General features: G+C 38.5%; 1 protein-coding gene across 1 annotated transcript in view; it reads left to right on the top strand.

Annotated features, from left to right (window-relative positions):
- The first annotated feature begins 10,384 nt into the window (after nucleotides 1-10,384).
- Nucleotides 10,385-15,571, top strand: part of LOC148869469 (vesicle-associated membrane protein 711-like) — a 45,635-nt gene continuing 40,448 nt past the window's right edge. Inside the window, exon 1 of the mRNA XM_088970707.1 lies at nucleotides 10,385-11,026. Coding sequence (XP_088826833.1) covers nucleotides 10,810-11,026 — 217 coding nt within the window. The 5' untranslated portion in view covers nucleotides 10,385-10,809. The remainder of the gene's footprint in view (nucleotides 11,027-15,571) is intronic.

The raw sequence follows: 15,571 nt of genomic DNA on the forward strand, positions 1-15,571 counted from the left end.
CAATACCAATCAACTATTCTACCAAGATTAAACTATGAGCCATCATGCTTGGATTTTCTCTTTAACCTATTTATTCCATGTAGGGGTGCAACTTAGCGCAGGCCTAGTCCGAGTCCAAACTGATTCAGCCCGAAAATTTATATGGATTGGACTTGGATTTTCAATCTTTGGGTTGGGTTCGGGCCCAATAATTCAGGATTTTTTATTTTTTGGGCCGGGCCCAGGCCTAACCTTTAGATAGTCCAAACCCGGTCCAATTATACACATTCATATATACATATGTATATGTATGTAAATTTTACACACACACACACACACACACTATATATATATATATATATATATACACACACACACACATATTTACCTATATACATACATATATGTATACATATTTACATAAATGTATATATACATATATAATTTTGGAATAGATTCATTGACCAACTTGAGCTTGGCCCAAGCCTGAACCCAATCCGAGTGCACCAAATTGGGCTCGGGTTAGGAAGATCAGGCTTGACCTTGAACTTAATTTGAATTCGGGTCTTAAACCCAAATTTTAAGATTGGGCCTGAATTAACCATAAACCCAACCCAACCCGCCCAATTTGCACCCCTAATTTCATGTCATCATTTGGGTGGTTTTATCTTGTATGCATTTAATAAATCATTAGATCTAGTAACTATTTTTGTAATTAATGAACCATTGGATAGCAATGATAACATAGGATTAGTAAGTGCAAAAGGAAGAAGAATAAGATTAGTGAGTGTCTTGTTGATCACGTTGAGAGAACTTGTAGATCTATGACAAATTTATTAGAATTCTTCAAGTATAAAAAGAAACTATATGTCAAAACTTCATTCTATATTAGTTGAAAGCACCTTTTTTTTTTTAAATAAAGAGAAAAAAGTAAAAGCTTTATTGTCACTCGATTGTCACTCGATTCCTCATTTGGACCATTCTTTTTCGTGGAAGTATCATGCTGGACGATATCCTTGAAAGCACCTTTATATTTATTTTATAATAGGTACTGATCCCTGATATGAGACCCAAGAGAAGCCTAATCCTTGAAAGCACCATATCTGCTTAACACCCCTAATTCCTTTTTGTTCACTTGGGTTACCATTTAACCAAACAATTAATGGAAAATTTCCTTCATCAAATTTACCCTAACAATATTTTATTATGCTTCATTATCATAATTAATTAAGGGTCATTATAACATCCATCGATAGATAGATAAATAGATTGCATTGTTTTATTTAATTTTCTTCTTTTAATACTCTTTAAAAGAACTGTTATTAATAATTGGGATAGCCCATCTCCCAACCCATAACCCCCCCCCCCCCCAGTCCAGGTGCATGCAGGATATGATCCCAAGTCTCCATTACGACCAACAGGAGACCTTACCAACCAGTTGGTTGGAACCTTGCAAATGATGATGTTCATAAGTTCAAGGGGCGAACCGCCTATTTAACCAATATTACAACCATGACCCATTAAGCATCCCTGTTATTAGTCTGTTCTGACTCTTACAACATTGGTTTTTAAGGATTCTTATTAAAAAATTATTTCAATGATGACTTTGTATTGACACCAAAACCATGGAATCAGAAAAAATTCCTTTGTTTAATAAATAACAATGTACAAATAATCTCCCTAATAACTGATAATCATGGCAAAAAGAGATTTTATTAGTTATTAGAGATTATTAATTGTAAATAATAGCTATAATTTCATAATATTTTTTAAATTACTTTTTAATGAACAACTTTTATTAGAGGATTACATGCATATAAATAACATTTTGTAGTTATTAAAATGAAGAGAAACAGCCTCCTTGCTCTCGAAAGGGGATAGGGGACCTCAACTTAGAAATTAGATCTGAAGTGTCTTCTTCATCTTCTTCTTCTTCTTCAAAGTCAATGTAAACTGTGTTATTAAAATGAAGGATCAATAACAGTGTAAAATTTTCTAATTTTTTATTCATGTATTTTTTTATTTTTAGTATTTTATTATAAAATCACTGATTCACCTATTTGACCCAAATGATAGAACTACTACCACCTAGAAAATTTGATTTTGTTTTTAATTGACGTTAAAAATATAAGTTTTATACTATATAAATTAGTGTTCATGGATTTAATAGTGGAATGCAATGATGAAAGAGAAAAATAAGTAAGAATGCTTTAAACATGCAACTTAATGAGAAAATAAAATGTACTAAAAGGTAATATAGAAGGATGCCATGGGAGCTATACATCTTGCATCATCATGGTGGTAACGAATCATGTGGGTTTTTATCAAAATTCGCAAGGTTTTGATTGTTCAAAACCTTTTATCATATATATTGTTTCTAGCATGTATTATGAATGCATATTTTTATATATTTATGTATGTATGTATAAAGTCAATATATTCTAATAAGCAACATAACTACAAGATGCATCTTTCATATTTTGTCCTATGCTAATGTACCTTGACAGAACAGTCCTTTGGGTGTTCCATTATAAACGCAGATCATCAGAAGGTCTTTGAAAGCTCTGATTCATGCATCGTTTTCAGAGCTTTCAAAGAGTTCTGAGTACAATTTTTTCATTTGATTCAAAAAATACACATCTAAGTAAGATATTGAGTTGATTTTTTTTTTCGATTCTTTGAAAATCTTGGATGATTGGTTCTGCCGTTCTGATCAGTCAAAATGTTCTTCGTCCCCACATTCCAGCTCATTTTGCTTTTTACAGGCAACATCATCAGCTGTAGCACATTGGTGTTGTAGTGTTGTGTTGCTCTGTACAACTTTTAACTTCATGCAGATGGGATTATTGGGTGGCCGGACGGTGACGGAAGCGTCAGAGCTTTACCTCTATCCATTTGGCTCTACTTGAAAGTGATCATACCAAGACAAACCAGCAAGATCAAATCGAAGAACATTTTTTTTTTATTAATCAAGATTCAAGTATTGCTAATGCCAGCGTTCAGTTTGAAATTTGATTAATCAAAATTTGATACTCAATCGTACGTAGTGTCAAGTAGGGGGGCTCTATTCATGGAAAAATTAAAATTGATTAAATTATTTTCTAATTTCTATATATGTGCTAAAAAATCAAGATAAAGCCTCTGAAAAAATTCTATATTAAAATATTAAAAAACTAAAATATGTTTTGATGGCTACAATTGATTGGATACAAGGTTAAATATAGGATTAATATGGACTTTGGGATTGAATACATTGCCTCTGCAGTGCTTCCTCTCTGTCTGATGGATAGTCTGAAATCTGAGTAGGCCACATGATTCCTCCATGTGGCAGAAATATGTTGGTATTGTAGACAAGGTTTTAAATAGCAATATATGATATATCTTATAGCATATTGAATTGTATCAGCCTATTTCTATTTGTAATGCACGTAAAAATTTTAAATAAACAATAATAATTATTATCAGAAATCATTCAGAAATACTTCTTTATTATCATATTTATTGTTTGTTTAATATGATAAATATATAATATTAGAGATGCGTAGGACTTTTTTTAATAAATTTTTATATTTTATATGATTTTGCATGCCTATCTCTTTTTGAGTTTTTATTATATAATTATGACATCATATGTTGATCTCTATTTGATTAAAGAGAAAAGAATTTTATTTTTTTTTATTTTTTGGAAATTTTAGACTTTCTACTTCATTTCCATAATTAGTTATAAAAACAATTCTCGCTTAATTATTACACTTACTTTGGTTAATATGATAAATTTATAGTATTTGAGATATGACAATATTTCTTTTTAAATTTCTATATTTTGTTTTTTTAATTCTATCTATTTTTATAAGATAATTGATTGACCCATTTTACCCAAACGATTGGATAGTTAGGGTGAAAGTTGTGTAGATGCGGCCAACATTGTGTTACCTAGGGTCAAGCTTCATGTGTCTAACCTGGGTCCAATCCCATTGAAATTTGACATAAATGTATATATATATATATATATATATATATATATATATATATATATATATATGCATGCAGGTATATAGTCAGGTTAAGCCTGAGCTACCTTAGGCTAGGCCTGGGTGTAGCTCAAAAAATGAGTGCAAACTTTTGGCCTATGCCTTGTCCCAACTTGAAGACCAAAAATCCAAGTCTGTTTGTCAAAAATTGCAAGTTAGGTTGGTCTGTGCTCAAATTGAGCCTGGCCAATTTGCACCCATATGGGTCATTGACCATCAATTAAATGAAAAAAAAAGTTTTCTTTTTGAGTTAGTTTAAAGTTTTACTCTAGTTAACAAAAAACAACTTTTAATTATCACATGTATTTATGCTTTTTTATGATTAAATACATAATATTAGAGATGTACCCAAATGTTTTTTTTTTTATATTTTTTTTAGTTTTTAATAAATTTTGTCTCTATCATTTTTAATTTTTTTTGTTATTTAATTATGACGATGTAGGTTAACTGATTTAACCTAAAAGGTTGAACCATTAACCCACCACTTGAATAGGAAAATGGTTTCATTTTTAGGTCAGTTTTAAATTTTGTATTTCATTTCCTTCATTAATAAAAATACTTCTTATTTATCATATTTATTTTTTGTTTAACATGATAAATATATAATTTTAGAGATGTGCCAATTTTTTTGTAATTTTTTATATTTTTATTTATTTTAGCCCTTTACTATTTAACTATGAGACTATTGGTTGACCCAATTAGTTGAACTATGTACCCGCCACATGCAAAAGGATAATTCAGTTTTCATGTTGAATTTGAACACATGGGTGTTGTAAATATTGTTATAATTATTGGATATAAATTTAATTAGTAGAATTAATTGGGGAGAAACAAAAATAACTCAAATAAAGGATATAAGGAAGGAGAATGGGAGATAACACCTTAATGAGAGGGAAATGAATGATTTGAAAAGTAATAGTTTAAATTACATTTTTGATCTCACAATTACAGAATGACCAAATTTGAAAGTAGAGGTAGATGTGTTAACGGTATTCAAAAATCTGATTTTGAATTCGATATTCGACATAATCGAATCGAATTCGGATAATTCGAATATCTAATTGGTCGAATTCGGATATCCTATTCATACCGAATAGTTAATCGGATTCGAATTCGGATATGACCTGGTTCGATTCGATAAATATCTGAATTCGACTGATTATTTAATTCTTATATATAATATATAAAATATTTTATATAATTTATATATATAATAATTAAGTTATATAAATAATTTATATACTTTATATACTTTATATCAATAAAATGTTTATTTTATATATTTATTAATTATCTCAAATAATTAATTAATTGAATTCAAATCAAATCGAATATTTGAATATTTAATTGGATTCAAATTCGGATATTAATTTTTAATATCCGTTGGATATCAAATCGAATTCAAATGTCGAATTTTCTAATCAGATTCGAATTTGGATATTACTTGATCCGATTCGAATTCGATCTGTTTATACCCCTAAGTAGAGGTATTTTTGTAAAAAAAAAAAAGTCCACAAAGCTCATTTAATTAATATATAGTAAGTATAGGACTGAATAAGAGGGGAAGAGAGTTAATACCATAAATATAAATATAGGACTGAATAAGAGGGGATAGGATAAATTTAAAATAAGTAGTAGTTAAAAGTATGTTTTTTGCTGTAATGAAAAGGAGAGACCAAATTCAACAATAAGGGTATTTTAGTCAAGAAATATTCCAAAACTCAGACCACATTCCCAATTTCAATAGTATAGATTTCTTGTGTTGGAGGGGCAAAGAAGGCAGTTGTCGGAACATCCATGGATAAAATTGAGAATGAAGGAAAAGATTTAATATCCCACACTAAAAATTGATAGTTATGAGGGAAAGATACACGCAATTAATTAATGCTATGTTTTGTTTCAAGGAAAAGGTAGGGAAAGGAACCGGTTGTGTTGGGTTAGACCATGGTTCAGAGGGTAGTTGAGACTTAAACTGATACCTTTAAACTAGTTTTGAAAAAAAAATAAAACATAAAAAAAGCACCGACACATGTACCAGCTTATCAACCTGTGTCGATATTTAAAACCTTGGGTCAAACCATAAGATCCTCTAACACCTCTCATCATGCCAAAGTAGCCCACAACATTGCTAGTGGCATGAATGGCTAACCAACAACATTTGCCTTTCTTGGACATTCACCAATTTAGACATAAGGCTTTGAGTAAATGATGGCAAGCAGTGCTTGAACGATTGGTTTGAAGTCTCGATCTCATATATAGAGGGCACACCAAATCTGAAATGTCAAAACCCTTCTTCATCAACATCTCTTTAGTTAGTCATTTTTCCAAAGTACTACTCAACCAAAGAACTTCAGCCTTGGTTGGAAAATTCTACCCTAAATCGCCTACTATTCCTTTGCAAAAGGACTTAACAGAAAACTTGTCTGATTAATCTTGAAACTTGATAAGGGCAGATTTGGCCCTCCAATGACATTGTGACACATGGCATCTCGGAACAACTAGATGACATCCGGAACCACTTAGGCAACAACTTGCCTTAGCCAAGAGGATGGTGTCTTTAGTTAGTCATTTTTCCAAAGTACTACTCAATCAAAGAACTTCAGCCTTGGTTGGAAAATTCTACCCTAAATCACCTACTATTCCTTTGTAAAATGACTTAACAAAAAACTTGTCTGATTAATTTTGAAACTTGATGAGGGTGGATTTGGCCCTCCAATGACATTGTGACACATGGCATCTCAGAACAACTAGATAACATCCGGAACCACTTAGGCAACAACTTGCCTTAGCCAAGAGGATGGTGTCCTATCTGGCGGCCTGGCATAGGCGCCGAACTGGTGACCTGGCACAGGCGTTGAACTGGAAACCTAGCACAAGCGCCGACCTGGCGACCTGGCAGCCTGGCACAGGCGCCGAACTGGCGACCTATGAGACGTGCTCGCCGACAAATTCGACATGCATATCCCAACACTCCCACGATCCTTGGAAGTTGGCCCACGTACCAAATGATCTGGAGGGTGGTCAACGTGCATGGCGGTTGCCTCCGGGAATCTCAGACCACTTAAGCGACCTCTCGAAAATCTTGGATACGGTCCATGAAACCCATGCCAGACAATGCCTATATAAAGGCACCAACCTCAATGGCATGGAGGGGGGCAATAAGCATATTCTAGCTCTCATACTTTATGATTTTTAGCTCGCAGTCTACTATGAGAGTACTGACTTAAACATCGGAGCGACCTCACCGGGTTAGCCACTCCGGGTCCTCTGACATTGATTCCTTGCAGGTCTCTAAAGAATTACGAGGATCAACAATCAATCCAGCTCGACGGCCTGGTCAGATCGGCACCTAGCCTGCCCCTAGTTCGGCCTGGTCAGCTCGCCACATAATCTTGCTCCAGCTCGGCACCTGATCAGCCCCTGGTCAGCTCAGCACCTGATCTGCCCTTGGTCAGCTCGACACCTGATCTGCCCCCTGGTTAGCTCAGCCCAGTCAGTTCAACACCTAACCTACCTAGCTCGGCCTAGTCAATTCGACACCTAACCTGCCTAGCTTGGCTCAGTCAACTCGACACCTAATCTGCCCCCAGCTCGGCATCCAGGTCTTCATCCAACAAAAGTTCTCCACTTCGGCCTCTAAGTCATCGGCCACTTGGAAGCAAACCAAATGACGAGGTACTTAGCCAAAAATTGATTCAACAATTGGCGTCATCTGTGGGAAACGCTACAAAAAGCTAAGTTTTCATCTTCTGAAAGGTTAAATCCTCTTCTTCTAGAAAGCTAAGTTCTCATCTTTTAGAAACTAAAGCTCTCACTTTCTAATTTCCATTTTTTATGAACTCAAAGACTAATTAGGAAGTTAATAGCCAACAGACTAAGCAACTATGCCAACTTTATTTCAACTCGGATAAAGCCTCATCAGTCCTCTTCGCGAGGTACCCTCTACAAGATGAACTCTTTGTGGCTCCCGGGGAGTTGGCAGCCAACGGACTGCATGGACGTCCTTGCCGGTCAAGCCTTTGAGGGCTCCCGCGCGAATTGGTGACCTAAAGTCAGTAGTGTTGCCCCCGTAGGTCGAGCTCCCAGTAGCTTTTTATAGGAGTGGGTGATTGGCGTCACTAACGAGGCTGATGCAGCGCAGCCGTAACTCTAAAGTGCCGAGCTGATAAAAGACATCAGCACCACATAAGACCCAGTTGCCTCTTCGGCATGGGCAAAATCAAGGGTAAGGAGAGTGGACTACAAGTCGCTCCCATAGCCCAAGGGCTAAAGTACCGAGCTGATAAAAGATTTCGACACCACATAAGACCCAGTCGCCTCTTCGACATGGGCAAAATCAAGGGTAAGGAGAATGGACTGTGAGTCGCTCCCAGAGTCCAAGGCTGCAAACACTTAGACTCTTCCGACCTAAGAAGCAAATTGGATCGACGCTTACGAGCTCATCGAATTAGTCATTCCAGGCCAAAAGGAGCAATCTACTCCCTTCGCCGAGTTACTTTCAGCTTGGGAGTGGGGGGCAAATGATGAGGGAGGATTTGGCCCTCCAATGACATTGTGACACATGGCATCTCGGAACAACTAGGTGACATCTGGAACCACTTAGGCAACAACTTGCCTTAGCCAAGAGGATGGTGTCCCAGCTGTCGGCCTGGCACAGGTGCCGAACTGGCGACCTGGCACAAGCACCAAGCTGGCAGCCTGGCACAGGCGCCGACTTGGCGACCTGGCATAGGCGCCGAACTGGCAGCTTGGCACAGGCGCCGAATTGGCGACCTGGCACAGGCACCGACCTGGCGACCTGCGAGACGTGCTCATCGACAAATTCGATATGCATATCCCAACACTCCCACGATCCTTGGGAGTTGGCCCACATACCGAACGATCCGGAGGGTGGTCAACGTGCATGGCGGTTGCCTCCAGGAATATCGGACCACTTAGGCGACATCTCGGAAATCTCAGATATGGTGCGTGAAACCCACGCCAGACAATGCCTATATAAAGGCACCAACCCCAATGGCATGGAGGGGGGCAAGCAAGCATATTCTAGCTCTCATACTTTATGATTTTTAGCTGCAGTCTACTATGAGAGTACTGACTTAAGCATCAAAGCGACCTCGCCGAGTTAGACACCCCGGGTCCTCTGACATTGATTCCTCGTAGGTCTCTAAAGAATTACGAAGCTCAACAATCAATCTAGCTCGACACCTAGCCTACCCTCAGCTTGGCCTGGTCAGCTCGCCGCATAATCTGCCTCCAACTCGGCCTGGTCAGCTCGGCCCTTGATCTGCCCCCTGGTCAGCTCAGCCCAGTTAGTTCGACACCTAACCTGCCCAGCTCGGCCTAGTCAGTTCGGCACCTAACCTACCCAGCTCGGCCCAGTCAATTCGGCACTTAACCTGCCTAGCTTCGCTCAGTCAACTCGGCACCTAATCTGCCCCCAGCTCGGCATCTAGGTCCTCATCCAACAAAAGTTCTCCACTTCGGCCTCTGAGTCATCGGCCTCTTGGAAGCATAACAAGTTACGAGGTACTTAGCCAAAAATTGATTCAACAAAACCTATCACGGATAACATTCTTAAATCTTAACAAACCAACTGAATGGAGAGAAAGATCCAATAGATTTGGCAATACTAGTTTTTGCAATCTAAGGACGTGTTTAGTTGTTTGTATAATGAAGGAAAAAAAGAAGCAATGTTTTAAAAACTGACCTGAAATTAGAACCATTATGGCCATCGATTTTCGGGTTGACAGTTTAAACAAATGGCAACAAAAAATTAAAATAATTAAAAAAAAAAAGCGGTCAAAAACCATTGAAAGGGTCAAACAACTCAATGGTTCAATCGCTTGGGTCAATGGGTCATTGACCAATTTAATGGTTTTTGACCAAGGACCGGATTTGAGTAAAACAAAACCGGTTGCCTGGATGGGTTCCCGGTCTGAATGGCCCAACCGTCCAGGTGTTCGAAAACATTGAAAAAATACTTGGCAAAACGATATTCAATAGGAAAACAGATCATGCTCTTATTCCAAACAAACACATGCATCTCTTTGAATTTAAATCAGAGAAGCTACCACGAAGGACGCGCGAAGCGAATGGGTCCATTTCAAAACAAAGCGTGGAGGGAACTCAACTCACAAAGAAGTACACGACAGCACACTGGACCGGTTTTTAATTCAGATTTTGCTCGGTTCAGACCGGCATATTTCGAACCACTTATAAGTCTCGGCTCGGATTTTCTTTTGTTGGGTCGGCATATTTCGATCCATTTGTTTTGTATTTGTATTACTGAACACTGATCAGATCCGATGTACCTGACCCGTTTCCTAGAATTTTCGGGCTTCAAGGTCAGCCCAACTCATTGGTCCACCGTCGTCCTTAATGGGCATGGGCTCTGACTTACTGTCTACGTCTCTGATTTATCCACCGAGGCACCGACCCATGTTTGTCGTTGCCGGCCAATAACTGTGATCCAGGCATCCAGCTCAGCCCAAAAGCCTTCAAACAATAAAAAAACTACGTTTTTCTAGCTATCCTGTCTTCTTCCCTTTCCGATGTCCGATCGATCTGTTGGAATTTGGAACTTCGGTACTCTTCCGTGTCCGCAGCTTCTCTGTCTCTATTCGCCGCTAATTGAGCTCAGCTTCCGCAAATCCATTGAAACCCTAGGTTTTCTTCCGCAGAGATGAATCTTTTCTACTCAGATAGATAGCAAGGTCAATCTTCGTCAATCGATTTCGCCAAGGAAAGAAGAAAGGAGGATTTTCTTTTATTAATTCATTGTTGTTGAGTAGAGAGAGAGATGGCAATTTTGTATGCTCTGGTTGCGAGAGGATCTGTGGTTTTGGCGGAATTCAGTGCGACGTCGACAAACGCGAACGATATCGCGCGAAATATACTGGAGAAGATCCCGGGCACCAACGACAGCCATGTATCATACTCGCAGGATCGGTATATTTTCCATGTCAAGAGGACCGACGGCCTCACTGTTCTATGTATGGCAGGCGACACCTTAGGAAGTAAGCGTCTTGCTTTCTCTTTCTCTCTCACTGGTTTTGATCACAAATCTTAAGGTGGTAAGAGTAAAAGATTTGAATTATAGGACTTCTCATTTGAATCATAGGACTTCTCAAGATTGCTTTGACAATTGGGAATACTATGATTTGTTATAATAAAAATTTGAAATTAAAGTAAAACATGAGCAAGTCTTATATGATGCGCAAGTAGCACTGTATTCTTAGTTCATCAAACCCATGAAATATCAAGATATCAGGGCCTCACTCGAATATGATTTGTTTTTGATGACGATCAAAGTCACCAAATAAAGAGTGCTGACTCTAAAAGGCTCCTCGGATGGGGCTCGGTGCGGATTGGAGGTGAAAACTTGCAAACCAGAGGCAAGTCAGAGGGCCCGGGGTGGTATCCTGGGCTTGGAACTCCGACGCTTAATTTAGTAGCCTACCCGAGCTGTCTTAGGTAAATCAAAGACAATAAATGCAGTTCACCAGTAAATGCAATCTACCTACCACGTTTTGGAATTTACGGAGACATACGTGTCGGCCAACAAGTGGTGATGATGAACGAGATACTTGGTGAATCTTGTGAGACACGTCCAAGTGACTCGAATGACATGTCAAGGATACGTGGAGAAAGCCCAGGACCCACTATCTGACAGAGAGGGCAAGCGGAATAATTGGTGCAGATTGGGTGCATGCTATCTGATTAGACCAGCAGCCCGGGACCCATTACCAAGCTTTGGAATTTACCTTTATATAGGTTGGGGCATACGTGTCTGCCAACGCTTGGTGACTTGTTTGCAAGCATCCTTTCATCCACTTACACTTTAAGTTCCCAAAACCACACCTTCCATTATAGTGATCAAAAAGTCCCAATCGGCAAGATCATAGGCTTTCTCCAAGTCCAATTTTATTGCCACTCCCTTCCTCTTTAACCTTTTTTGAGCCTCCACACCTTGGACGAAGGCCCCTTGGTATTGGGAGATGAGAGAGGGGAGCACCTTTTTAAGCCTCAGAGAAAGGACCTTGGCAATTACCTTATAAATACTGGCCACTAAGCTTATAGGTCTGAAGTCTCCTGGCTGGGTGGCACCTTGCTTCTTTTGGGTCAAAGTTAAGAAAGTTGAGTTCCGCTTCTTTGGAATCAAAGCTAAGAAAGTTGAGTTCATCCCTGGATTGATTACTCTCTTTCTATGGAATTCCCTAAACACTTTCATCAAATCATTCTTAATTATCTACCAACAATCTTGATAGAAGGCCATAGTGAAACCGTCAAGCCCAAGAGCTTTATATCTATCCGTAGAAAAAATGGATTCCTTAACTTCATTTTCCTCAAACCTCTTTTCCAAGGCTTCCACTTGATTCTCTTCCAAATTCCCCCATTCCAATCTTCCCAAACCTCATCTCTCTGTGATTGGCCTACCAATTATTGATCTAAAATGATCAACAAAGGTTTTAGCAATTTCTTCTTGATTTGTAATTTCAGTCCCCCCTCATTACTAAAGAAGAAATTAAGGCTATGTTTGGTTTGAAGGAAAAGGTAGGGAAAGGTAAGGAAACCTATCCAAGATTTGTAAAGGTTTCCCTACATTTCCCTATCTTTTCCTTCAAACCAAACATAGCCTAAATTCTTCCTCTTTCTGCAATTTGCTAAAACATGAAAAAACTTAGTGTTGCCTTCACCTTCTTTAATCCATATCTCTCTTGATTGTTGCTTCCAACTAATTTCCTCTCTCAACAAGGTATCCTCTAATTCCTTCTTTAGAGACCATCTTCTTTCTCTATCATGACCTTTTATCACACCTTGGGGCTCTTTCTTGTCAATTTCCTTAATTTGTGCATCAGGCTGCCATTTTCTCTTCTAGTCTTCCAAACTTCACCCTATTCCATTCTTTTATTTCCCCTTTCAATTTTTGTAACTTCCTCAAAAACTTTTGCCCTTCCCATATAGGTTGTGGCACATGGGGATCCCACCACTCCTTCACCTTTGTCTTAAAATCCGGATGGGTGAGCCACATGTTCTCAAACCTAATGGGAGAAGGGCCTCCCTCAGTGGCTCTTTGAAACAAGCAGATTGGCCAATGATTTTTTGTGACTCTAGGTAATGATTTTCCCCTCAACTCCTCCCAATGTTCTTCCCAATCAGGAGATATTAAAAACCTATCCAGTCTTGAGCAAATTGGGTTAGCTTGGAGATTGGACCAAGTGAAACAGGATTGACCTAGTGGGAAGTCTCTTAATTCAAAGTCCTCAATAAAGTTGTTGAATTTCCTCATACTCGAGGTAACTCTCTGTCTTCCTCTAATTGATTCATCCACATATCTTATCACATCACATTAAATTCACCCCCTAAACACTAAGATTCTTCCCATAGACCTCTAACATCAGCTAATTCTTCCCACATCATGTTCTTTTCTCTATAGGAATTTGACCCATAAACATTGGTAAGGACCCAATCAAAGCCATTCTGATTATTCTTCAACTTCACTGAGACTAAAAATCTTCCCATTAGCTCTTCATAATAAGAAAACATATCTTCCTTCCAGATTGTTATGATTTCCCCAAAAGCACCCCAAGCTGGTGCATAGCACCATTGACAATTTCTTTCTCCCCACAAACTCCTAACCCACCTCCTATCAACCTCCTGAGTCTTGGATTCCTGGATCAGAACTATATCTAGCTTTTCTTTCTTCAACATCTCCATAATCAACCTCCTTTTTGCGGCACTTCCTAGCCTCCTAACATTCCAGCTGATGATCTTCTTTGAACTAATTGAAAAACCCAAACCACCCTTTCTTCCTAAAAGCCTCCTTTCCTCCCTCCCCCTCAACACTAAACTCTTTGTCCCCTTCAACATCATTGTTGAGTTGGGTCGGTTTTCTAGTTATTGGTCCCAGTTGTTTTTTATTCTTATTTTAAGCTATTAAGTTAGGAAGTTGTTGGGCTTTAGGCCCATTAGTTTATATTTTTAAGTTGTGATTGTTTAGCTACTTTAGTAGCCGCCTTACTAAAGGCATTCTTGTAATATCTCATTCTTTAAGTTAAGTATAAATTATAATGAGGGGTTGGCGGCCAGAACTAATTCAATTCTGGTTGACTTCCTACTCTTTTCTTCTCTACTACTGAAACCCTTCATCTTCTTCTTTCTCTTCACAAGGAAGTCATCTAAGTCTGCAATCAGTAATTTCTACTTGGTATCAGAGTAGGCCGAAGGTTCCTTGAGTTGTTTTCTCATGTAGCCCTAGATTGGCCAACTGCATGGTGATTTAAGAGGCTGATCAAAGATCTCAGGTAAACCCAGTTTTTGGATTTTTTGGTGGATTTGTTTTCTCCGTAGCTGGTCTAGCGTTTCTGATCAAAATCAAGAAAAACTAGAGAAAGGGAGAAAGTATTGTTTCTATTGGACTCTTCAATTTTGACCTAGGAAGTGGCGCCCTAATTTTTTAGGGTTCCTTGGAGTTTTCTGTAGGGGGCGGTTCAAGTCCTGCCTGATTTGGAGGCCTGTGGAGAGAGTGGCTGCCTCTTCTCTCTCTTCCCTCGTCCCGTAGAAAAGGAATCTTTTGTGGGAGGACTATCTAGGGCACCAGAAAGGTGTTGTTGGTTCCAGAAGTATTTCCTTTGATCTTCTTGCATATTACAGTTTTTTTTTTTTTTTGCACTTTTTGAGAAGCATGAAGGGTCACAGAGTTAAAAATAAGCCCGAGAGTGAAATGAGACCAGTGGGAGGAGGTGCTGGAGATCTTTTTGGGACTGGGACCATTACTACAGTTAAGTTGGATGGTTCAAATTACTTAGAATGGTCACAATTTGCAAAGATGGCCATTGGTGCTCGTGGGAAATTAGGGTATATCATTGGTGAAGAAGTGAAACCCGAAACTAGCAACTCCCTGTGGGTACAAGAGAATTATATGGTGATGACTTGGTTGTGTAATTCCATGTTGCCCCATATAAGTAAAAACTTTTTATGGGCAAATACAACTAAGGAAATATGGGATGGGGTTGTAGAAACCTATTCACAGAGAAAGAATGTTGCTAGGACTTATCAGTTGAGAAATCAAATTAGTGCTACAAGGCAGAGAGATAGACCTATTGCAACTTATTTTTCAACCCTTCAGACCATGTGACAGGAGATTGACCATTTAGAGACATTTGCTTGGGATACCACTAAGGATGCTGCTACCAATCAGAAACATCTAGAGAAGTATAGGTTGTTTGAATTTCTTGCTAGCCTTAATCCTGAGTATGATATTGCAAGACAACATCTTCTTTCCAAGGACAGTGTTACCCTCTCCCAGGCATATGCTTTTGTGTCAGGGGAGGAGAGCAAGGGAGATGTGATGATGAAAAATCCTGTTTTTGATCAGCTAGCCATGGTGAGTACTGTGAGACCTAAACAAGGTGGAGATTAGAGTGGCAGTGAAATCAAGAAGGAAGATAAAAGAGATCTGATCTGTGACTACTATAAGAAGTCTAAACACACAAGAGATACTTGCTAGAAGCTTCACCCACATCTTGTGTCAAATAGACTGAAAAATAAGAAGGGAAATG

The sequence above is a fragment of the Nelumbo lutea genome, chromosome 2 (genome assembly GCF_056320005.1).
Source record: "Nelumbo lutea isolate HS-2025 chromosome 2, American lotus-T2T, whole genome shotgun sequence".
Classification (NCBI taxonomy): domain Eukaryota; kingdom Viridiplantae; phylum Streptophyta; class Magnoliopsida; order Proteales; family Nelumbonaceae; genus Nelumbo; species Nelumbo lutea.